General features: G+C 31.2%; 6 protein-coding genes and 1 non-coding gene across 7 annotated transcripts; 2 read left to right on the top strand and 5 right to left on the bottom strand.

Moving 5' to 3' along the window:
* Positions 1-170: 170 nt before the first annotated feature.
* LOC108827719 (glucan endo-1,3-beta-glucosidase 9) lies at positions 171-1,909 on the bottom strand. Its single transcript, XM_018601193.2, has 2 exons — positions 1,504-1,909; positions 171-1,360 (listed from the first exon to the last, which is right to left on the bottom strand). The coding sequence occupies exons 1-2, from the start codon at positions 1,854-1,856 to the stop codon at positions 277-279; spliced, it is 1,437 nt and encodes a 478-aa protein (XP_018456695.2). The 5' UTR covers positions 1,857-1,909; the 3' UTR covers positions 171-276.
* A 132-nt stretch (positions 1,910-2,041) lies between these two features.
* On the top strand, positions 2,042-3,648 carry LOC108827720 (cinnamoyl-CoA reductase 1). The gene is made up of 6 exons (XM_018601194.2): positions 2,042-2,273; positions 2,352-2,524; positions 2,609-2,794; positions 2,881-3,043; positions 3,140-3,326; positions 3,399-3,648. Exons 1-6 carry the CDS (start codon positions 2,156-2,158, stop codon positions 3,541-3,543), a joined length of 972 nt encoding a protein of 323 aa, XP_018456696.1. The 5' UTR covers positions 2,042-2,155; the 3' UTR covers positions 3,544-3,648.
* A 149-nt stretch (positions 3,649-3,797) lies between these two features.
* TRNAS-CGA (transfer RNA serine (anticodon CGA)) lies at positions 3,798-3,879 on the top strand. Its single transcript has one exon. It is a non-coding gene; the product is annotated as a tRNA-Ser (tRNA).
* Positions 3,880-5,088: 1,209 nt separating this feature from the next.
* On the bottom strand, positions 5,089-6,269 carry LOC108826413 (protein LIGHT-DEPENDENT SHORT HYPOCOTYLS 5). The gene is given in 2 exon segments (XM_018599798.2): positions 5,089-5,667; positions 5,670-6,269. Coding segments are annotated over 2 exon segments (558 nt in total). The 5' UTR covers positions 5,767-6,269; the 3' UTR covers positions 5,089-5,206.
* Positions 6,270-9,940: 3,671 nt separating this feature from the next.
* LOC108810566 (glu S.griseus protease inhibitor-like) lies at positions 9,941-11,303 on the bottom strand. Its single transcript, XM_018582669.2, has 2 exons — positions 11,178-11,303; positions 9,941-10,922 (listed from the first exon to the last, which is right to left on the bottom strand). Exons 1-2 carry the CDS (start codon positions 11,194-11,196, stop codon positions 10,723-10,725), a joined length of 219 nt encoding a protein of 72 aa, XP_018438171.1. The 5' UTR covers positions 11,197-11,303; the 3' UTR covers positions 9,941-10,722.
* A 1,891-nt stretch (positions 11,304-13,194) lies between these two features.
* On the bottom strand, positions 13,195-15,576 carry LOC108807246 (protease inhibitor HPI). Its single transcript, XM_018579508.2, has 2 exons — positions 15,469-15,576; positions 13,195-13,588 (listed from the first exon to the last, which is right to left on the bottom strand). The coding sequence occupies exons 1-2, from the start codon at positions 15,485-15,487 to the stop codon at positions 13,395-13,397; spliced, it is 213 nt and encodes a 70-aa protein (XP_018435010.1). The 5' UTR covers positions 15,488-15,576; the 3' UTR covers positions 13,195-13,394.
* Positions 15,577-22,897: 7,321 nt separating this feature from the next.
* Positions 22,898-23,137, bottom strand: LOC108837394 (protease inhibitor HPI-like). Its single transcript, XM_056994681.1, has one exon. It carries the CDS (start codon positions 23,135-23,137, stop codon positions 22,898-22,900), a length of 240 nt encoding a protein of 79 aa, XP_056850661.1.
* Positions 23,138-23,814: the final 677 nt, after the last annotated feature.

Here is a 23,814-nt window from a genome sequence, read left to right as displayed (position 1 = left end):
ATCGGATACTTTATCCAAGATCAAATTAACTTTTGGATATTTGCCGGTTCTTGACTTAAATATTCACACCATACCAAACCGAACCAATTTGAATCGATTCAGTGCGGTTTTTATTTGTATATCAAAAATTGAAAACCGAAAAATCTGAAAATTGATTTAGCCACACCGAATCAAACCGAATACACAGACTTAGCATTGATGAAGAATATCATTGGTACATCATATCCTCAAGTCTCAAAATTCAAGATCAGTGTAACTACAACGTTAGTTAAGTCGTCAAGACAGCAGGAAGAGTAGGAGGAGAGACCAGCTCAGGAAGAAAACAGGAATGTGGGAAGACGAATGAGAAGTGTCAAGCTGAACCCAGAACCTGCATTTTTCCTCAGAAGGATCAACGGTGGTAATCAAACCAAGCCCACCAAAGTCACAGCTTTCTGCCTTGTGATCACTTTGCTGATACAAGCTATTGAACGCGTAGGACACGTTTCTTGGCCATCCTATCCCTGAACACGACCCACCAGGAAGTATCGAGGTGCAGTCTGAGAGAGAACACGCCTCCAACGCTTTTGCTGACGCGTTTGACAAGTCCTTGTTATCGTTCACGACACACCACTTAGGAGGAAGGTACTGAACGTTTTGCGCGTTAGTCAGCTTCTTCGAGTTATGGTTGAAGCCGAAACTGTACTTGGCTTGACCGTCGAATGTGAACACTCCCCAATGTCGCTCAAAGTTCCCAGAAGATACGTTTCTCTTATCTTCGTCCAAGAGGTTTTCAATATAGGTTTCCACGGGAGGACGCGGCACAGAGCCAGTCTTTTTCTCCAAGTGACCAATCAACCCTTTAAAGAAGGCCTCAGCGGTCGTTGACGTGGCGTTTGCTGCTCCATCAGTAGGCCAACCGATCTTCGACACGACGATATCCACATCCGGGTACCCGATACTGGACAGTGCGGAGACAAGTGTGGCGTAGCTAAGATCAAAGCTGTTTCTGTAGGTTTTACGTCCGTCTTTGCGAGGTTTCGCTGTTTCTTTGAAGAGGCTAAAGTCGAGGGAGATGTTCTTGTTCTGATGAAAGCTTAGGAAAGGAGAGATGGTCACAAAGAAGGGAGAGTGATGCCTTGTGAGAAAAGAGAGGAGTTCGATCATCGTCTTGTTGAGGTCAGCTCTAAAGTGTCCTGATGAAGGTCGACCAGATTCAGAAAGAAAGGAGTCGAAGCTGGAAGGGACAACGACTCTCACTTCACTTCCCAAGCTCGCTTTAGCTAAAGCATTTTGGATGTTCATCGCTGCTCCAATGACATAAGGTCTATACTCATTGCCATAGCTCTGGAGAAACGGCTCGTCTCCAACTGCCACGTATCTGACAGTACCATTCTTCAAATATAAGTCCACAATAAAGAAAGATTCGCATCGTACCAAAAAAATTAATAACTCGATAAATCAAGAAACTGGTCTAAAAAAGAAACTATATGGTAAAGAGGAAGAGAAGGAGAAAGAAGATACTCGATTCGGACTCTGTTTCCACCGTCGAAGTAACGAGTGACATTGTCATGGACCCAGCTCTCTGCTACCTTTCTAGACGCATTCAAGCTCTTAATAATAGAATTAGGGATTCCTACGGTGACGCCGATGTTTGAACCGGAGAGAGCTCGGAGAACCTTCGGGTCGGCATCGAAGAGCTTCACTTTCGCAATGCCGTTGGATTTCAGAAGCTCTACGACCTTTGAAGGCGGAAGAGGGTGCGAAGCTTCCGTCCCCCAGTTCACGCCCACGGCTCCGGCGGAGAATCTCGTTACGCTTAACTCCGCCGTAACGGCGAGGAGGAGGAGGAGGAGAAACAGCCGACGAGTCATCATCAGTTCAGTGAAGCTCCTCCTCGATTGGCGTAATTTCAGGACCAAGAGGACGTTCCATGTTAATAAAAACAAAAAAACTACGTGTCGTCTATAACTTGCTGAAACAGCATGAGGTTTTAAAACATGGGCTTTAAATTAAACTTTTGGGCTTTTAAGTTTTCTCAGAAGCAACAATAATCGTCTCGTGTAACTCCTCTGTGCCACGTGGCATTACATTATCGATTCTCAACAGACAAAGAGAGAGTGTCTGAAAGAGATACTTTACGGTCTAAAACTGAAGAGAAAACGATCTCTAATCAATGTCGACGGAACGAGAAGTAGTCTGTGTCACCGGCGCCAGTGGCTGCATCGGATCGTGGCTCGTACATCTGCTCCTCCTCCGCGGCTACTCCGTTCACGCCACCGTGAAAAACCTCCGTAATCTATATCGAATCCATCTCCTCCGGTAACAGTATCTTCCCTACTAATCGCCCCTGATCTTTTATTGTGCTGCAGAGGATGAGAAAGAGACGAAACATCTGGAAGCTCTCGAAGGTGCATCCACGCGCCTCCATCTGTTCGAGATGGATCTACTGAACTACGACACTGTTTCCGCCGCCGTCAACGGCTGCGCCGGCGTTTTCCACCTCGCATCTCCCTGTATCGTCGACGAAGTCCAAGATCCTCAGGTTTTTAAACCCATTCCCAAAAAAATCTTAGCTTTTAATGAACCGATGATGATTAGTTTACTTTGCATGTGTACTTTTTCACAGAAGCAACTACTTGATCCAGCGGTTAAGGGGACATTAAATGTACTAACGGCGGCGAAAGAAGCCGGTGTGAAGAGGGTTGTGGTGACGTCTTCAATATCGGCGATTACCCCGAGCCCTAACTGGCCTGCTGGTAAGATCAAGAACGAGGAGTGTTGGGCTGATCAAGACTTCTGCAAGCAAAATGGAGTGTGTTTCTTTCTCTAATTAACATATTTTCTTGATTATATTATCTAATATGAGTTTTGATTCTTGTGATAATGTTGTTTTGGTAGTTGTGGTATCCACTTTCTAAGACGCTCGCTGAGAAGGCAGCTTGGGAGTTTGCAGAGGAGAAGGGATTGGATGTGGTTGTGGTGAATCCAGGCACCGTCATGGGTCCTGTGATTCCTCCATCGATCAACGCTAGCATGCTCATGCTTCTACGCCTCCTTCAGGGTATATTATTCTCTTTTGTTTTTTTTTATTTGACATATTTGAATTGGTCTGAGTGAGACAAGTCTCTTTTTTTGAAATGATGTTATTATTCCACAGGGTGTACAGAGACGTACGAGAACTTCTTCATGGGTTCGGTGCATTTCAAGGATGTGGCACTAGCTCATATTCTTGTCTACGAGAACCCATCTGCAAAAGGAAGACACTTGTGCGTTGAGGCTATCTCTCACTACGGTGATTTTGTTGCCAAAGTAGCTGAACTCTATCCTAATTACAATGTCCCCAAGTAAGAAACTTTACAAACTATATTTCAAACCCACTATATATATCTAGCTCTCAACCGGTAAATATGTGTTAGGTTGCCGAGAGAGACTCAACCGGGTTTACTCCGAGCCAAGAACGCAGCAAAGAAGCTAATGGAATTGGGGTTAGAGTTCAGTTCCATGGAGGATATCATCAAGGATGGTGTGGAGAGTCTTAAAAGCAAAGGATTTATCTCTTAAACTCGTTTGCTTTACTTAGCAGTGAGCTAATTATGGTGGCAGCAGAATCATGTCATTGTTATATGACACTTCGCAATTTGAATAAATAAGCTACACCTTGCTGTACTATAAGATCCATCTACTTTTAATTGACTTTGAATGCATAAGCTCTGAGATTCTTGTCATAAAACTTAAGTAAGGAAATGCTTTTAGTCGCTGTTTTAAGGTACAATAGGTTATATTATATTTAGTTAATGTAGTGCACTAAACAAATTGTCGATATGTCCGAGTGGTTAAGGAGATTGACTCGAAATCAATTGGGCTTTGCCCGCGCAGGTTCGAATCCTGCTGTCGACGTTTAGTTTTTAAAAACTTCCATTTTTCTTCGTTTTCCTAACAAAATACACGTTTATGTCCGTAACGGGCATCACCTACCGTAGTTACAACTGTAATGGTTTTCATTTACCATTTATCTTTTTTTTTTGCTAAATTTACCATTTATCTTCTGTTTCCAAACTAAGACTATAGGCCTGTTCGTTTCCTGATCGCCACTTCTAGCGGCAGCGTCCAAAAAAGTCAATCTTTTATCACGGTAATATACACCACCGGTGAGAAATCGCTGACCTATTTTCAGTCGCAGCGGCAACAAACACCAAGGAGAGTAGACGCTGAAATTATGTGCGGCAACAAGCGTCTCGTCTTTTGGTCTCCGGCAATTCAGTAGCGTCTACCGCAACTTCCGACTCTGCTATTTAGGTGTCCGTCGTAGTACAATTATTTGCTGCCGCCGCTACACTTTGCGGTTACGAAACGAACAGGCCTTATATAGATTTTAACTCTATCAAAATATTAAGCAGCTAGTAACAATGATCACTTCAAAAAGAAAAAAAGATGTTTGAAGAAATTAAACAATCTTATATCCCTTTGTTTTAACTTCTGTAATCTTGTTGTTTCTTTGTTTTTGTCAAGGTAACAAATTATTGGAGAAAGGCTCCTGCTTTGTAAAACTCTATTTCATCTAATGGTATGTCCAGTTAAGCAAAAGAAAAATAAAACAGGGAAATGTTAACATGTCTGAGCAATCATGATCAGGAATTCAGTCTGCCATCTTGCGTATCTGCGAGTTTCAAAGCACTAACCTTTGGACCTGAAGATAATCTCTACTGTTTATCTAGTTACTTTAGCTAACTTTTTTTTGCACTAAGAAAATGCTTTGAGTTTGAGACTTATGAAATGATCAAGAGTTGTATATTGTTACCAAAAAGCATTAATGTTAGGTTGAAGTGAACTCAAATATTTCTTGAGCCGTTGAATTCGTAGACAAGAAAATATAGTAAGAGTAGGAAGATGATCATGGCCATCATCATTAAAAGCTTTCAGAAAGAAAGCACCTGGAGATTCGTGACTTGTGAGAGAGAACCCACAATTCACGTGAGACCCGAGACTTGGAACGGACACACATCACAGTTATACACTTTCGTACTGATCAATCAATCAATCCATCACTATGACAAATAAGTTAATAATTCAAAATAACTAAGCATAATAAGATCCATCTGATAATAATCTCTGATCGTTTTTTTTTTCGAAACATTATCGTCTTTTCCATTTATAATTGCATTTTAAAACTCAAATAAGACGAATACACAAATTATTTAGTTAAATTTAGCATGTGGTACTTAGACTATACCACAGTTGCAGAAACAACCAAAGCAGAACCACCACTTCCACCGCCACCACCAATACCTTCTCCACCATCGGCTTTTGTAGTTGCCTGAGCTCTCTGAGACCGTTTCGGTTTCTTCTTCCCGTGCGGAATCCCTCTAGCCTTAGCCTGAGCTTCACGTACTTCCTGAAGATAGATCCTAATCGCTTTGGCAGCCAAAGGGTTGGACTCTCGAAGACCACCGCCGATTTCCTCGAACGCAGCCCTTAGACGGCCGACGAGAGCGTCGAGGCTTCCCCAAGCCTGCCTGAGAGGGCAAGTGCACCGAGACGGTGGGTACACTGGGCTCGGTACTCCGAAGAAGGGACAAGCCGCCACGTGGATTTTGGTCTTACCTGACTTGTCGAGGTACTTGAGGAACTCGATGACGTGTGCGCCACTGCAACGAGACAGGCTTAGAGGTGGCTTGTGGTTCTTAGGTACTGGAGGAAAACGTTCCAGTCTCGTCTCTTCTGTCTCTCGTAGCGGCTTGGTGACGAACTCGCTGCCGCTGTCTTCGCTTCGGTTTCTCCCTCCATCTCTGATTGTGACCGTTCTTTTGTATATTAGGGTTCTTGATTGTGTTTGTGAATGTCTGAGATGAAAAAGACAAAAGCTTTTTCTTAAGGATATGATTTTACTAACACTCAACGATTACACACTGTGTTTTTTTTATACAAGCTCATAGAAGGATCTAGATGAGAAAAGTAAATCTTATCCACATCTTTAGCTGTCATGGTGAGTCATCGTCAAAAGCTTGGAGAGGAGGATCAAGTCTGCTTTTTTTTTTCTCGGAGACCGTCTTCACCACCGTACCATCTTTTGCTCTGTTCTGCTTCAGAGAGCCGTTGTGTTTTGGCTGTATCTGAGGTGTTGGCTTTGGAAAATATCAATCAGAAAGGCGAGGCTCAGTGAAGTATTGGGCTTCTCGCTTTATATGAGAGAGAGGGAGAGAAAAAAAGAGGATGAGCTTTTATTTTATGACCAGACTAGTTTAAGATCCACTCAAGGAATGAAGATTGTATATACAAATTGTTTTTATGTTCTATATTAGTTATCTTACATTTTACATAGTACAAAAAATAAAAAATAAACATATATTTAATAATTTACAAACCAATAATTAGTATGTTATATAATTAAATTACGTAAATACATAAATCAAATCAATCATTCTTGTATATTTATGGTGAATAAATCTACAAAATCGCTTTTATTTATTTATATGGTATGTAACTAAATTAATATGATATTTTCATTATATAGATATTTAATATATTTTATTATGATATCAATAAAGTAAAACCTCCTAATCTATTGTCTTACGATCATTTATATCTTTTTATAATAACAAATTTCTCAATGTGATATCTTTAATAATTTTAAAATTAAAATATTTTTATACTTTTATGGTAATATATATATATTATATATATATATATATATTATATATATATATAATTCAAAATATCTATTGAATGAGATTTTTTACTCATATGATTTTATGATCATTTGTATCTATTATAATAAAAAATTTAATTATTGATTATACATTTTAAATGTGAGACTTTTAAAAGTTTTATTCATTTATGATAGTTTTTTCAAACATAACATATACAAATAAATCTCAATTTTAATTATATAGTTAATATTATTTAATTTTTCAATAATATAAAATTAAACAAAAAATGTCTAAAAATAAAAATTGTTATCAATAATTATTATTAAAAATCATTAAGTGTCATATATATATTTAATCATATAGATAATATGTAACTTTTATTTAAGGAAAGAATGAAAAAAAAAATTTTAGGATTAGTTTAATGGGAAGTATAATATATATGTTTAGATGAACCAATATATTTTTTTAGGACTTTCAAAAGACATTTTTCATAGTTAAATGTTGTAATGCTTCTCAATAATATTGTATGGGATATGAGATTTTATTTTTAATTTTATGACTAGTATCAGTAATTTAGTTTAATTTTTACAATAATTTTAAATTTAAAAATTAATAATAATTTATAAAACTTTATTTTTGAAAGTGCACTTAAAATATGATTTTTTTATTTTCATACACATGTTTGTTTATAATTGCACTCTTTAATTTTATTATTAGTGTATATGTATACATGTATAAATATTATTTGTATCCATACTTATATTATTTAAAATATAAATTTTGACTTTTAATTATTAGATATATTTCTTATACAATAAGCCGCTAACATTAACGTAAATGTTTTTATTATACATTTAATATTTTTTAATGTCATTAAAAGATTAGTTTTATACATAGTAGTTTTTTAGTTAACAAATTCTTACAATGAAATGTTAATGTTATATATTTATTAAGTGCACATATGTACTTCAAATAATTTTAGTTAACTATTTTTAAATATAAATATATCTATAGTATGATATTAAAATAGAAAATTTATGTTGATAATTTTTTTTTTGAAAATTATGTTGATAATCTTAAGTCTTAACCAATGTGAAATATGTTTTTTTTTAAATAATAGGAAAATGAAAAGAAATAGAATTAATTGTTAAATTATCTTTGCTATAATATTTTTATTTTTATATTGGGAAAATTGTCTTTTAAATCCTAAACTTTCAAATTTGGTTCAAAAAATGCCTGAACTATTGCTTGGACCATTTAAGGCACAAACTTATTTTGACAAACCGTTTAAAGCCTAGAATTAATTTGACTAAGCCATATTCAATACGTCGTTATCTCGGCTAACGACACGATTAAACGGGGTTAACTTCCGTTTACTGTTCCCGTTAAACCTAAGCTACGTCGTTTTGAAATTAGAAAAATTCCTAAATTTCTATCTTCTCAAAATTGCAATCCCTAATTTCCCAAAACAAAAACCCAATCACTTCTGAGTTTCTGCCTCAAGAGCCCTTGCTTCAAGACCAGCTGCTCTTGCTTCACGAGCCTCTGCTCCACTTCTGTCACTCATTGATTCAACATCTTTCTTCTTTCTTCGTCGATAAGGTAATTTATCTTTTGGGATCCCTTTGTCTCTCATCATTCTCGCCGAAATTGAATCAAGAGTTTGTATTTTTGATTGGGTTTTTGATTTGGGAAACTAGAAATTGCGATTTTGAGAAGATAGAAATTTAGGGGTTTTTCTAATTTCAAAACGACGTAACTTAGGTTTAACGGGAACAGTAAACAGAAGTTAACCCCGTTTAATCGTGTCGTTAGCCGAAATAACGACGTATTGAATATGGCTTAGTCAAATTAATTTGAGGCTTTAAACGGTTTGTCAAAATAAGTCTGTGCCTTAAATGGTTCAAGCAATAGTTCAGGCTTTTTTTGAACCAAATTTAAAAGTTCAGGATTTAAAAGACAATTTTCCCTTTTTATATTGTATGTTTTCTTATTATTTATTTTACAGAGATATGTTTAATTTAGTTTTTTCATTTCTTAATTGTATATATACTTATTGTTTATTTTTCTTATTTTGTATTTTTTTTGATGATCCTCGTATCCGGAACTTCGAAAGGATCCGACTACCACCTAATGACCCCGGATAATCTGAGCCACTAAGGGCGCGTCGGAGCCCGCCGAAGGCATCCAGGAGGGCTGGTGGTCACCCCATGTAAATCCCACTAGTGCCCATGTTATATTTTATATTTACTTATTCTATTTTTCTTACTTTTATATCAAATGATAATATTATAATAGATGTTTAGTGTAATGTTTCTATTTCTTATATTGTATGCTCATTTTTTATACTGTATATTTACTTATAAAAATATTTTTAATATAATTTTCCATTTCTTATATTATATATTTACTTATTATTTATTTTTTCTTATATTTTATATTTGTTTATTCTAATTGTTTTGCTTTTATATCAAATTGTAATTTACGATAGATGTTTATTCTAATTTTTAATTATTATTTATTTTGTATAATTTTTTCAGATGGATGTTTAATGTAATTTTATTTTTCTTATATTGTATATTTACTTATCATTTTATTTTTCTTATATTTTATATTACTTTTAATATTATAATAGATGTTAATTTAATAATTTTATTTTTATATTGTATATTTATTTATTAATTATTTTACTATATAATTTTTTCAGATAATATTTAGTTTAGTTTTTTATTTCTTATATTGTATATTTTTATATTGTATATTTACTTATTCTATTTTTTTTTGCTTTTATATCAAATGATAATATTTTATTAGATGTTTAATGTAATATTTCTATATTTATATTATATATTTAATTATTATTTATTTTTCTTACCTTGTGTATTTATTTATTCTAATATTACAGTAAATATTTAATATAACATTTATATTTCTAGTATTTTATATTTATTTATCATTTATTTTACTACATATTTTTTCATATATTTTTTTATAGATGTTTAATTTAGTTTTTTCATAACTGTATGGTGAGTGATTTCAAAAGCTTTCTAAATTCGATGATTAATCATTATGAATTCTGCAGAATCCGTATTTTTTACCATTTAAAATATCTTAGGTGGCAAAAGAAATCAAATCCAGAACGTTACTCAAGTGAAACCCTGTGTCGTGTAAAGTGTCCTCCGTTAGCTTGCAGATCAAAAGTCAAAACTTTTAGCCTTTTAATTAACAGAAATAATTTAACTAGCCAGCTGTTAATACATCCATGACTTTTTTTTTTTTGGCAAACGATTTTAATACATCCTTTGACAGTGTCGAGCTTTGAAAATCTTTGATTGTTAATCAATATCCACAATTTGATTAAGATAAAAGAAAGAGAGAGCATTTGTCGACCTTTTATACGTCTGAGTTCAGTTGTCATTAGGAACGTGTAAACCACTTTGTTTAAAACACGCCCGTGGACGTTTAGTTAACCTGTGATGGATTTGCAGGAAACTCCCGTCAAGGGTAGAAATGCCCACTCCTTTTTTTTTTTTAGAAATGCCCACTCCTAAATCACTTTCCAATAGATTATTCATCTTTTTACTACTTTAATCCAAACACGCTTAATTTTGAAGTTCTAAATGGATGCATAACAAAGTTGACCAAAAAAAAACGGATGTATAACGAAAAAGGGTAACATAGATAACCAAATCAATTATCTTAAACTTTTTCATATATCACAATTCGAGATGTTACAATTTTGTTCTTCGTTAACTGTTTTAAAAACTACTAATCAATATCTATATTTATATGATAACAGTATATGAAGCAATAAGATGATCTTATATAAATTCAATGCTGATCCTTAGCTTTCTTAAGTACTAATTAAGTAGGACATGAATTTTATTCACTTGCGAGTTGCAACCATTACCTTCATACAAACATTTATTTGTAAATATGAACATCAGTAACCGTTCAGGTCGAAAACCAAAATATCCACGCAAAGGATAACTTACATCATAACCAAACCAACAATCAACTATGCCTTGTACACAGTATTTTATTCATATTAAATAAAAATAGTAACAGCGTGGTCCGTATACAAAATACAAGTCTAACCGACGCTAGGGGTTTGGACGACGATACCTTCAACTTCTTTATTAACCCTGACCCAGACCCGGTCGCACCTGAAGTCTGCAGTAACCGGAGATCCATCCAAAATCACGACTGCTTTGACTCTCGGGTTCTGACTTTCGATCACCGAAGCCGCATAGTATCCCTTTGTTCCCACAAGCTCCGGCCATGAGGTCTTCCCTGCATGCACTCAAAGCAACACAGTGGATATATTGGTTAGTAATTTACATTAGTAATTAACATTTGACATTTTAGAGCTCAATAAGTCCATCACAAGATTTTCATGGAATTAATTAAAAACAATATGCCCTTAGACCTTGCCTCTCAGCTCATACTTTCAGTAAATGAGAACTTTTGAATTTTGTAACAGAAACATCAACATGGCGACGAAAAAAAGAAAATAATATCAAATTATATACAATTAAGAAACATTACCAGGACATTCAGACGACATTTTGCATCTCCGTTAATCTTTGCAATGTTGTGATATATTTGATATGCTTGTCTTTACGAGTCTGAGTGCAATTTATAGAATCGGAGACGTCTATGTAGTCGGTGGGCGTTTACATATTCAACGTAAAATAAAATAAACTATATATACTCCTCTGATATGCTCATTTGGCAGGATTTTGTAAAGCTTTTGTATATATATTTTAGTCGGTATTCAAGCTTTGACTAACATTATTGCTTATCTGGATTGATGCTTTTACAAGTAATTTGATTTTAAAATTTTCTTCTAGATAGACATTCCGATCGCAGCAACATAATGTTTCAAAAGCATATATTATAATAATATTGAAACAAAATATTCCCGATGATTTTGTCCATTTACATTTGATATATTTGTGATTTTTTCACAACTCGCAAGAACGCTTATACATATAGATCATTACTTTTGATCAAATCATCATATACATAGATATTCGTAGGCCTGGGCATTTTACCCGGACCCGAAGACCCGACCCGAAACCGACCCGAAAAACCCGGTCCGAATAGGAACCAATTCGATCAAATTACCATACTGGGTCTTGTTGTAGAGGACCCGTGAGTCTTGGACCCGACCCGACCCGAACCCGAAACCTGTCGGGTACCCGAATTAATAATGTAAATTAAACAAAATGAATCGAGAGGGAATCGAAAACGGGTTATTTGTCTATAGAGCAAGGGGGTCAACCACTAGGAGACAACCAATTATTGTTGTATCTCACATATTTTAATATATATACATATTTTAATATAAGAAAAACACAAATTTTAAATAAAATTTCAAATAGTTTCGGATATATTAATATTTTCAGATATTTTTTTTTGTATTTTAGGTATTTTTTAGGTCAAATCCGAACCGAACCCGACCAAAAACCAAACCGATAAATTCTAATTACCCGAATGGGTCCAACTATCTAAGACCCGACCCGACCCAGACCCGGTACGATCCGAACCGATCCGAACCGAAAATTTGAAATTACTCTATTAGATCCTAAACTCTTAGACCCGAAAAACCCGAAACCCGAAATACCCGACCCGAACCGAACCGATATCCGAAATGCCCAAGCCTAGATATTCGCTTAAATTATCTTGTCTCCTCAGATTTTTTCTTTCTTTCATCTCAAGGCTCAGCAAAACTTGGAAATAAACTAAAGTTGAGTTGGGAGTAACTTAATGATCACCTTAAGACAAGTATTATACTATCGCTTTTGCGTTATAGATATGTAACTTTGGGACAATATTTAGGCGAACAAATACCGAAATTACTAATTCTAAAAAAACTGAAATTACCTTATAACTGTTTTATAATTAGGAAATTTCATATACCATGCATATAATAATCGTAAAAATAATTATTTTTTAAAAATACAAATTATACTATAATGTAAAAGTTATTTCATAAAAATAATGTTGATGTATATGTGGTTAAACAATAGTTTTATAAACTTATAGAAATATTGTTCTGTTCTTAAATATTAAAAAAAAATATTATCGAAATAAAAATATGAAACAAAAGTAAAAAATGAAGTACCAGTAGAGATGGCTTTACAAAAGTAAAAGAGAGAAAATGTGAAAGAAAATCAAATAAATACCGAAATAATAAAAATAATCATGTTTAGAGAATATCAAGGACTATTTTATCATATCTAGTTTGTGAAAATTTTTAAAACATATAAATAAAATTTTAACTATATGAATATATTTCATCAACATGTTATAAAATAAAAATTTGAAACAAATAGGTACTAAATAGGACATGAATTTTATTCTTCTTTTTTTAATTTCTTTTAAAACAATTTTTATTTATTTTTTATTTCTCCTTCAAACAGACAAATACATCAAATTGAAAGCTTTGAAGCGGCAACAATAAAACATAAAGACCGAATAGAGAAACCCAAGTGAGCAAGAATCTTAGAAACTGTTTTTTTTTTTGAATCTTTAACCCTGAAACATGAATCTTAGAAACTTTAACCCTGAAACATGAATTTTATTCACTTGCAACCATTACTTACGTTATACAGACATTTCTTTATGACTTTGAACAACGGTAACCTTCCTGGTAACGAAAACACAAATTATTCATGTAAGCGAGAAATTACATATATAGTTTTATTTTACCGATATTAAATAGACATAGTAACAACGTGGATGGTAAACAAGACAAGTCTAGCCGGTCGTAGGGATCTGGACGACGATACGGTTTCTATTAACCCTAACCCTGACACGGTCGCACCTGAAGTCTCCAGTCACTGGAGTTCCATCCAAGATCACCATTGCATCAACTCTCGAGTTCTCTCTTTCTATCACGGAAGCTGCAAAGTCTCCATTTGTTCCCAAAAGCTCCGGCCATGAGTTCTTCCCTGCACGCACTCAAAGCAACCACATTTGATATATAGATCGGTTAGCATACGTACTTTACATGGAACTAATAAAACAATATGTCCCCTAGCTAGACCATGCATCCCAGCTGGTCATATTCGGTAAAAATAACATTTTGAAGTTAAAAATGAAACATCAACATAGCGAGGGAAAAGAAATCAGCATGGCTTGCACTACAAGAAAAATCGGTATTAGTAGCACACGAAAAACGCTACCATAGGGTTTTCGTAACGTTTTTGTAAACGCTCTGACAGCCGCAGCTATGGTAGAGACCCCTCTTTATCATAGCGTATTTTCATGTGCTATAAAAAATATAGATATTATAGTGTTTATTCGTGAGCTATATATTCGTGCTATGATTTATTCTTTCATGACTCTTTTTAGTGCTGTAAAATATATTATAACAACATTGATATGATGCTATTACATCTCATTTATATTTGAAAATATTAATTATTATTATTTCATTTTTATTATTTCATTTTAATAATTAATTAAAATTTATATTGAATTGTAATATAAATTAAAATTAATCGAAATCTAAAATTAAAGTTGAAGTATATTTATTAAATAAATAATTTACAAATAAGATGTTTTACAAAACCAAACCAGCACAAAAAAATGAAGTAAACCAGAACAGTCTAAACCAGAACAGTCTAAACCATAGACTAATTAACCAAAATCTAAACCTGTTCAGCCTTGGCTACTTGCTGTCTCTGCTCCATCTGTCTCTCCTTTATCGAATCAGAGGAGTTGGGATCTGAGGAGAAGCATGAAGGAGTTAAATTGAGGGGGTTTCAAGGTCTTACAGAGATGATTATGAGACGTAATCGTCGTTCAAGGATAGATCGAGGTTCAGGGTTTGGTGGAGCGACGATAATTGATTTACAGAGTGCAAAGTGGAGGAGTTTGGGAAAGACGAGATCAGGGTTCCCTTGCCATCATCGTTTACTGGATTGGGATGAATAAGAACAAAAAAAAAACCCAAACTGAAGAAGATGGAGGATGAAGAGATTAGATTGAACCAAACAACGAAGAAGAAGAAAAAAGAATCAATAGGTTTTTTTTTTCTTCGAAGGAAGTAAATGATTTAGACCATAAAAATTTATTATTTTTATTAAAACGAAATATTTTGGTGTCAAAGTGAAATTTGACTAAGTGTTTTCACCTCCAAAAATGAAATTTCAGCTATAGTAGTGATTTTCTGGTTCCCGCCTAATGAAAATCTTTCCTAGCACAAATTTAATGCTATAACAGAATTGTGTTTCGAATTTGACAGTTTTGGTAGCAGTTAGTGAATTTGTGCTACCGTGAATTGCTACCAATACTCATATTTCTTGTAGTGAATTGGCCATACAATATCTTATATCTATATATTAACCGATTTCATAGAAGAGACTTCAGATTCATATCATCCTCAAGATTTGTATCAGCTCCTTTGATATTTATGATAAATTTAATTATTTTCGTAGACTATTGAAAACACTGAAATTTTGTTTAAACCACTACTAAGAAGCGAATAGACGTCCATTTGAATTCGGCCAACTTAAGAGCATAACTAGATTAATCGTTGGTATTTTCATAAAAAAGGACTTGGTTTCTACTATTTAACAAGATAGACAAGTAACGTTTTAGTTTCAATGCACATCGTGGTGTCTACCATTCCTTGTTACACGTGTATACATAGTGAAAAAGGTTAAAAGGGTGCGGTTAGTCTGCTTAACCTATAGACATTATCAAAAAGAGATAGTACTATAAATGATTTTACCACTTGATTTGAACGGGCAGGGAATAAGCAATGTGAAAGAGAATCAGTTTAAAGCCGTACCAATATCAAATTATATACAATAAGAAAAATTACCAGCACATGCGGACGACATTTTGCTACCCTTTTATCTTTGCAGTGTTGTAATATTATTTGATATGCTCGTCTAAAGGATTTTGGGTCCAATTTATAGAGTCGGAGACGTCTATGTCAGTGTCGGTGTAGTAGGTGAGTGCTTGCAGATTCAAAGTCCAAAACATTGACTAACGGGTTTGAAATACACTCCTTCAACATTTATAAACCGATGGATAAGCTTTGACAAGTTATACCGTTTTCTTGAAAATTTATAGTCCATACTCAGATAAAATTGACCATCATACCAGTAGAACCATATATTATATTGGATGGATCACGGTTCCTTAGACTAGCTTATCTTGATTGATGTTCTTACAAGTGGTTTATTTTTGAAATTTTCCTCTAAGCATAGCCATCGACAACAAGATAAAATTTCAAAAGCATATATAATAAGTTGAAAGAAAATGAATTAGGTGAGGAGAATATTCCCAACACTGAATGGATTCTGTTTACATGATACATTCTCACAAGAAACGCTTATACGTATAGATCATTTCTTTTGATCAAATCATTTATATCGCTAAAATCATCTTATTTCCACATTTGTAACATTTGTACAAAAAAAAGAAAAAAGAAAATCTTATCTCCACTTTTTTTTCGTTCGCTCATAACAGTGAGTAAATTAACGTCTTAAGTAACACTTTGCTCATCTTAAGACTTAATTGTATCTAGATACTAATCCGCGCTATGCGCGGATATTATTTGAACAAATCTTCATAATTGTTACTGAGTTGGTCTGGATATTTTATCCTTATCCAAATCTGTATCCGAACCTGACCCGAAAAATCAGAATCGAAATCCGAATCGAAATAGTAAAATATCGGAACAGATATTAATTTAGCAGAGATTGAATATTCGAACCCGAACATGTAATATCCAAACCTCAATGAATATTCGAAGATAACCGAACATATGTATATTTAACATTACATTTCTAGTTTACATCTTTTATTTTATTTAAAATATTTATATTGATGTTACATACTTTAAGATCATATAATAAGCATATAACAACGGAGAAAATAATTTGCTACTGACTTAAAATGTATGTCAAACTTTTTATTTTATGCATTAACAAAAGTTACATCTAAAATTAAAAAGCAACTAGATCTTGACCCGCGCTTTAGAAGCGCGGAATATTTTACGATGAAAAATTTCACTAATAACTTAATAAATATTTTGGTAATTTTTACAGAGTGTATTTAAAATAGTTTTGCATTTAAATCAGTATTTTTAAATTCAACCCGATTGTGATTATACCGGTTAACCCGGATATATGACAATTCAATTCAGGTTTTTAAAATATTCATATTAAAAAAATTACTAAAACCCGAGACTAACCGATTGAACTGATGGATGACCGATATGTAATTTAATTTGATTTAAATTGTAATAGTTTCATAATTTGTAATTTATAATCCAAATTTTAAAGTTCATTATTTTGCAATTTATGAAATTATGACGTTTCTACAAAATTTTAAAGAAAAAATGATAGATATAAAATAAGTAATATTAATTATTGTATTGTTTGGAAACATTGATAGTAGTATAAAAATATATTGTTTGAAAACATTGATAGTAGTATAAAGAAATAAGTATATTGTTTGGAAACATGAATATAGTAGTATAAAAAAAGAAACATTAGTGATTTAATTTAAGTTTAACTATAAAGTATAAACGTGTATTTAATTTAAAAACTTACAAAATAAATGTTAGGTCCAATAGAATGTTTCTGTTTTAATAAGATATATAACCAAATTAGTGTCCTTTTATATTTAAAATGTTCTCCAAATATATTAATCATTTAATCTATTTAAAAATAAGAATCAGTTAAATGAAATTATATATTTTAAATATAAAAAACCCGAGAAATGAAAAATTTAATTTATTTCTAAAATCTAGACATCTGAACATGATCTGAAATAAGCGAATCTGAATCTAATATACCTGATCCGAAGTACATAAATACCCGAACATATTCTATACCGATTCGAACGGATACCCGAACTCTCATCCCTATTACTTAGATTAGTATATATAATTTTATAAATATTTTTTTGGCACGATAGTTTTTTATAGTTTTATTTATAATATAACATATATATCTTATTATATAAAGTTTGGTTCTTCAAAATTACTAATTAACATGATTGTGACATGTGTAAATAAATTTTTAAGATTGTGGCATGTGTCAAAAATATGATATAATTCTCTTTTGTTTATTATTTAATAGAGATTTCAAAAAGGAAACACCTTTTAAAAAGGAAAGTTTCTAAACAATTACTATTAAATAATTTTTATAATTACTTTTCACTATTAAATAAAATTTAGAATTATTTCTTCAATATTATTTTTAGTATATATATTTTGAATCATTATATATTTTACATAGTCTTTTAAAATTCTATATTATAAAATATTTGATAGTAATTTCTTTTTTTTAAAAGACTAAACAAAATAATAATTGCAAAAAGGTATTAGAAATTTAATTCTTTAAAAAAAAATTATAATGTTTATTCTTAAACTCACTAAAGATAGAGAATTATAAAAGATAAATTCAACTTTTTAAAAAAATGTTAAACAAACGAATTGTAAAATCCCACAATTTCAATTGTTTAATAAAAAACATGGAGAAAAACTAACTTTATAGTAAATACTATTCCTTTTTAAAAGCCTAATTTAAATAAAATTGTAAAAGTACTCTTATTATTTTCTTATAAGTAACTAACTTTCCTTTCTAATAGATAATTGTATGTTAAAAATTATGACCAAAAATAGTTACAAACTTTTCACATCTATATTTAGTTTAAGCTTCCACATATTATTTTTACAAAACACAATAGTATTTACATGAAAAGTATTACCTGGGTATTTTCTTTTAATTTCTTGATACAACTCAACATTTTATTATCATTATTACATTTTATTATAACATAACTTTCAATTTTGATGTTGTTGTTTACATCATATATTAAACAAATACTTTTCTATTAAAAATAAAATAGTTGCATAAAGTCATAAGGAAAAACTAATAAAATAATTAGTTTCCTTTTTTTTTAAAGTATAAATAAAAATGTAAAGGTATAGTAATCTTATTTTTCTTATAATTAACTAAATTTATTTTTAATAATTCTGTGTTAAAAAAAATATAAAGAAAAAATAACTTAAAACATTTCACCTGATGTGATTGCGAAAATAATTATTTTTTTAGAAATCTCTGGATTTGAATGTAATCTTTTTCTTTTAAATCCTAACCAGAGAGAATGTAAAATAATAATAGTAATTTTTAATTTAAAAATTCAATGATAAACATGATACTAACAATTATTTAATTAACAATACAAATTGAAAAAAGAAACATTAGTGATATTGAAAAAAAAACGAATTTTGAAAATGCCATCTTTAAAACTAATTAATATTAACTGGAAATAATTATTCGATAGAAATTTTGTTTTTATAAATCCTAGATGAAATATAATTGTAAAATATTAAGTAATATTAATTTCCTTTTCTAAAATATAAAGCTGTAAAAGAATATTTGATAGTTTTTTCCTTTTTTTCTAAAATAAATCCTAAATAAAAGAAATTTGTATCATATTTCTAAGTCCTAACCAAAAGAGAATTGTAAAAAACAATATTTATAATATTAAAAGAGAGTATGTGATGATGAACATAATATTAAAAATTCTTTAATTAACGAAAGAAGTGTAAAAGTGGTATTGATACAAATTTTTAATAAAAGCAATTTTAAGATTATTTATTAATAACTAGAAATAATTATTTGATAGCAATTTTTTTTTTCTGAAATTCTAAAGAGAATATAATTGTAATAGGTTATATGATAAATTTTCCTTTTCTAAAATCTAAAAAAATAAAAGAGTATTTAATTTTTAAATTTAATTTATTTATTGTAATTAAATAGGAGATTATAAAATATTTTTTTTCCTTTTTTAAATCCTAGCAAAATAAACTTTTTAAAATTTATTTAATAAAGCATTAAGTTAGTACATAAGAACATGTATAATATTGTTCTCGACTCGATTGATGTATTTAACTTTGATTTCTTTTTACCTTTCATTCAATTTCTTATTTTGGGTTGTGTTGAGTTTAAAAGTTTAGGTATAGTATATTCTTTAATCCTAATTGCAAAATTTACAACATTGATCTATGAACAATGATTATAAAATACAAATATTAACTTGAACTTATGTGTGAAAAAGAGTTTTTAATTATAAAATAAATCTCACATAACAGAAAAATCATAAAACTATAATAAAATGATTTTTTATTATGTTTTTATTAAACTAAAACATCAAACAAAACCCGTTACAACGCAACGGGCTCATATCTAGTATATTATACACTATTGTTTTTTGTCATATATAATATATTTAAATGTTTGTTTGTTAGACCAAAATTTAAAAGTCCATATCAAAAATAATTTATAAACTCGTATGACCCAATAATTTACAAACTAATAATACTTCTCGTCTATGAAATTGGCCCATTAACTACATTCATAACATTGGTTTTGTTCTATTATCTGATGGTGGTATGATTTAAATATACCGTCGGTTATTTCATTAAGTAGGATCTTGTAATTCTTTAAAAACGGTCTAAACTTAAATCACAACTTAAAACAGTAGATAAAAAAATAATACTTTATTTCAATAGATTAGATATATATTGTATTTTGTTGTTAATTGTAATAAATAATGTTTGCATACAATAAATTTTGTCCTACCACATATTGTGTCAAATGTTTATTCAGCTTCAAATGTTTGTATACCTGGTCACATGTACATTTGTATGTATATGAAACATTATTCTACATAATGTTTATATTCTTCGTATAAGTAATATAATTTGTAAATGTCAGAGAAAGTTTTGGTATATGAAAAAATATACCAATCAGTAGTGAAATAATTGATACTAGATCATGACCCGCTCGACCGAGCGGGAGTCAATATTTTTTTATCTTTGTTTTTACTAAATGTTATACATGATCGCAATGTGTACTAATATAAAATTTTGATAAATAACAATGTGTACTAATGTGTTTACATAAGCAATGTGTTTAATTTCTAAATTTGATTTTTAAAATTTATGATAACGTAAAGTAATTTTTTCTATATTATTTTAAATATATAGTGCTATATAGTTTGTATTTTCAACATTTATCATATAAACTTACATTGGGATATTATTTATATGAAAATATGTATAACATAATATATTTATATATTATATAAACATATGCATACCCGCACGGGTTTTATTTTTAAAATGTATTATATATTATTTAGTTTTATGTAGTATCGAGTTTGTATATTCAATTTTGTGTTTAAAGAACAATATCAAAACTGTCTTTCGTATGTAAAAATAACATTTTGCAATCGCGAATTGTGTCTTTTTATTGTAACACAAAATTTTGTATAAAACTTATGTTTTTTTTTACATTACGAAATTTAATTTTTTAAAATAATTATTACGTAATTTCAAAATGAATTTGATCTCTGAGGTCTAATATATTTTGTGTGTAATGGTTCAAAGCATTTTTGATATATATTATATTTCAGTTTGGTTGTTTTTAGTATTACTGTATAAATATAATACTATACAATATTACTATATTCTATACAATATATGAAGCTATGTGTTATTTGTTTTAGAAAGTAGATAAAGCCCAACATAGTTATAAGAATAGTCATATCTTTATGTATGTGTCTATGACTTATCTATCTAATGTTATTCGTACTAATAAAATTAATATGGCCAATGAAAGTATACTGATCAATTTAAAATGAATTGTATAGGGTAATTATAGAACGATTAATATTTTTAGTATTCTTAGTATATATCTTATTTAAATCGACATGTAATAAATGTAAAAATCATATATGGAATATGGACAAAAAGAAAAATTGTATTTAAGGAAATACATCAATGCAAAGTTAGAGTATGGTACGTATTATATATAAAGAATGAGACATTTAATTTAAATATATGAGGTCCATCTTTAAAAATCCACCTAAAAGAAGTTGTAATGTTCCTGTTTTAATAAGATAGATAATATGAGAAATGCATTGTTAGAGTAATTATGTGCAGCCGAAAGAACGTTATAATACGGATTGTATGGTTTTATTGGACCATTCGGTTAGAATAGGTTAATATCAAACTTTATGTATTCGAATAACAATATATTATCTAAAAATTAAATAAGATCTTCGGTAAGATTTTGTTTGCTACTAAATACTAACATTGTTAAAAGCATTATATATTAATGAATTGGTCTAACAACTTTCTAACAACGAAATGTAAATCATATATAACGAAATTGATATGGTCCATAAATTATGTAACCCATTAACAAACTTGAAACAGTCCAAAAACTTAAATGAAAACTTCAGTGGTAGATAAATTTTAAGATTCTATTTTAATAGAATAGATATCATGAGTTGTAATATATGTAAAGAATTATGAGAATTGATTTAGTTTATTTATGTCATTAAAGTGCGTTTATTTTTTTCAGTACACATCCATTTATAATTTCAAAATTAAGCGTACTTGAACTGGAATAGTAAAAGGATTGGTGACCTGTTAGAAAGTGATTCGCGATAGTGTGCGAGTGAGATCAAAACACGGAGAAAAATCATGTGGTGATTGCAAAACCAGTAAACAATGATTTCAAGCCTCATAATAATTAATGGACCGAGCGTTGGAACGGGATGGAACTCATAGGCCGAGAGAACATGATTAGCCGTGGGCAGTCGAGACGTTATAAGTGGTATCAAAGCTGGCTAAACATCTCGGTTCTAGCCCGAGAGATGTTTTGAGACATGTCGTGGTGCACAATAAAGACGTTGCATTCAGGGGGTGAATGTAATATCTCGAGTTGTAATATATAGAAAGACTTAAAATAATTGATTTGGTTATCTATATCCCCAAAATATGTTTATATTTTCCTGACGTTTAGAGTTTCAGAGTTAACGTGTTTGGGCTGGAGTAGTGGAATGATGGGTGACCTATCGAAAATGATTTGCGATAGCGTGTAAATGAAGTCAAAACACGGAAAATGTTATGTGGTGATTATATGATCAATAAACAATGATTTCGAGTTTTGGAAAAATTAACGGACCGACTGTTAAAACGAAATGGAATCCATGGACCGAGTGAACATGCGTGGATGGCCCATTAACTGTAGACGGTCGGGACGTTAACTAATATTTGGCAACCGAACACCGAAGTTACTTAAGCAATTGGTTTATAGATATAGCCGAGACATAACTCATAAGTAATATTTGGGGAACAAACTACATCATTACTGTACCAACCAACCACACATTGTCTACATACAAGTCTATATTACGCACAATGTCCGTGTTCAGTTCTAGCCGACGGTAGGGACTTGGACGACAATACGGTTTCCATCAACCCTGACCCTAACGCGGTCGCACCTGAAGTCTTCAGTCAGTAGACTTCCATCCAAAATCACGACTACATTGGCACTTGAGTTCTCTCTTTCGATCACGGAAGCCGCATAGTCTCCATTTGTTCCCTCAAGCTCCGCCAGGATGACTTCCCTGTGCCGATCACAGCAAACCATATTAGAACGGTAGAGCATATACATATGTCAAGATGTATTATGTGACGCGAGTCATGCATGGATATGACATACGTTACATAACAACTGTTCGTGTAAAACTAATGTAAGCATATTTCTTCCCTTTTTGTTTCTGTACTAGTGATGATCGATGTTTGCTATTCTTGTTTTCTAGAATCTGAATCCAATTTATAGAACAAGATAACTTTTGAAACCATAATTTCATTATCAGTACCGGTCTTGAGATATACGAGATCCAAACAAAACTAAAATCCGGGTCCCCTTAAATAACAGATAAAAAATTAACTAAAGTTCAAGTTTACAATAAAAACAAATCATAATGTCCAAAAAGCTAATAAATTACATCAACTCAAGAAAGTAAATCTTCTTGTATTTTTCTTCTACAAGATCATCCGGAAAATTTTGTATCATAGTTTTGGATCATATCAGTTTTTAGTCGACAAGATAACAGAACCAATTAATCTTACATGTGATGTATTTTTGATTGTAAATAGTACTTTATAAAAATTGATGTTAATCAGACAAACATAAAAACTGAATAAGAAAAAAAACCGGAAACAAATTTCTAAGCTTTTTTAGTTTATATTTACTCTGTAGCTCGTAAAAAGAGTGAAATATACTTTTGTTTCTAATCTATACTATTAAAGCAGGATTCTATTGATCTTTTTACTTAAAATACCCTT

This window comes from Raphanus sativus, chromosome 9, assembly GCF_000801105.2.
Source record: "Raphanus sativus cultivar WK10039 chromosome 9, ASM80110v3, whole genome shotgun sequence".
NCBI lineage: Eukaryota > Viridiplantae > Streptophyta > Magnoliopsida > Brassicales > Brassicaceae > Raphanus > Raphanus sativus.
The sequence above is the reverse complement of the archived record's forward strand: the minus strand, read 5'-3'. Positions and strand labels throughout refer to the sequence as shown.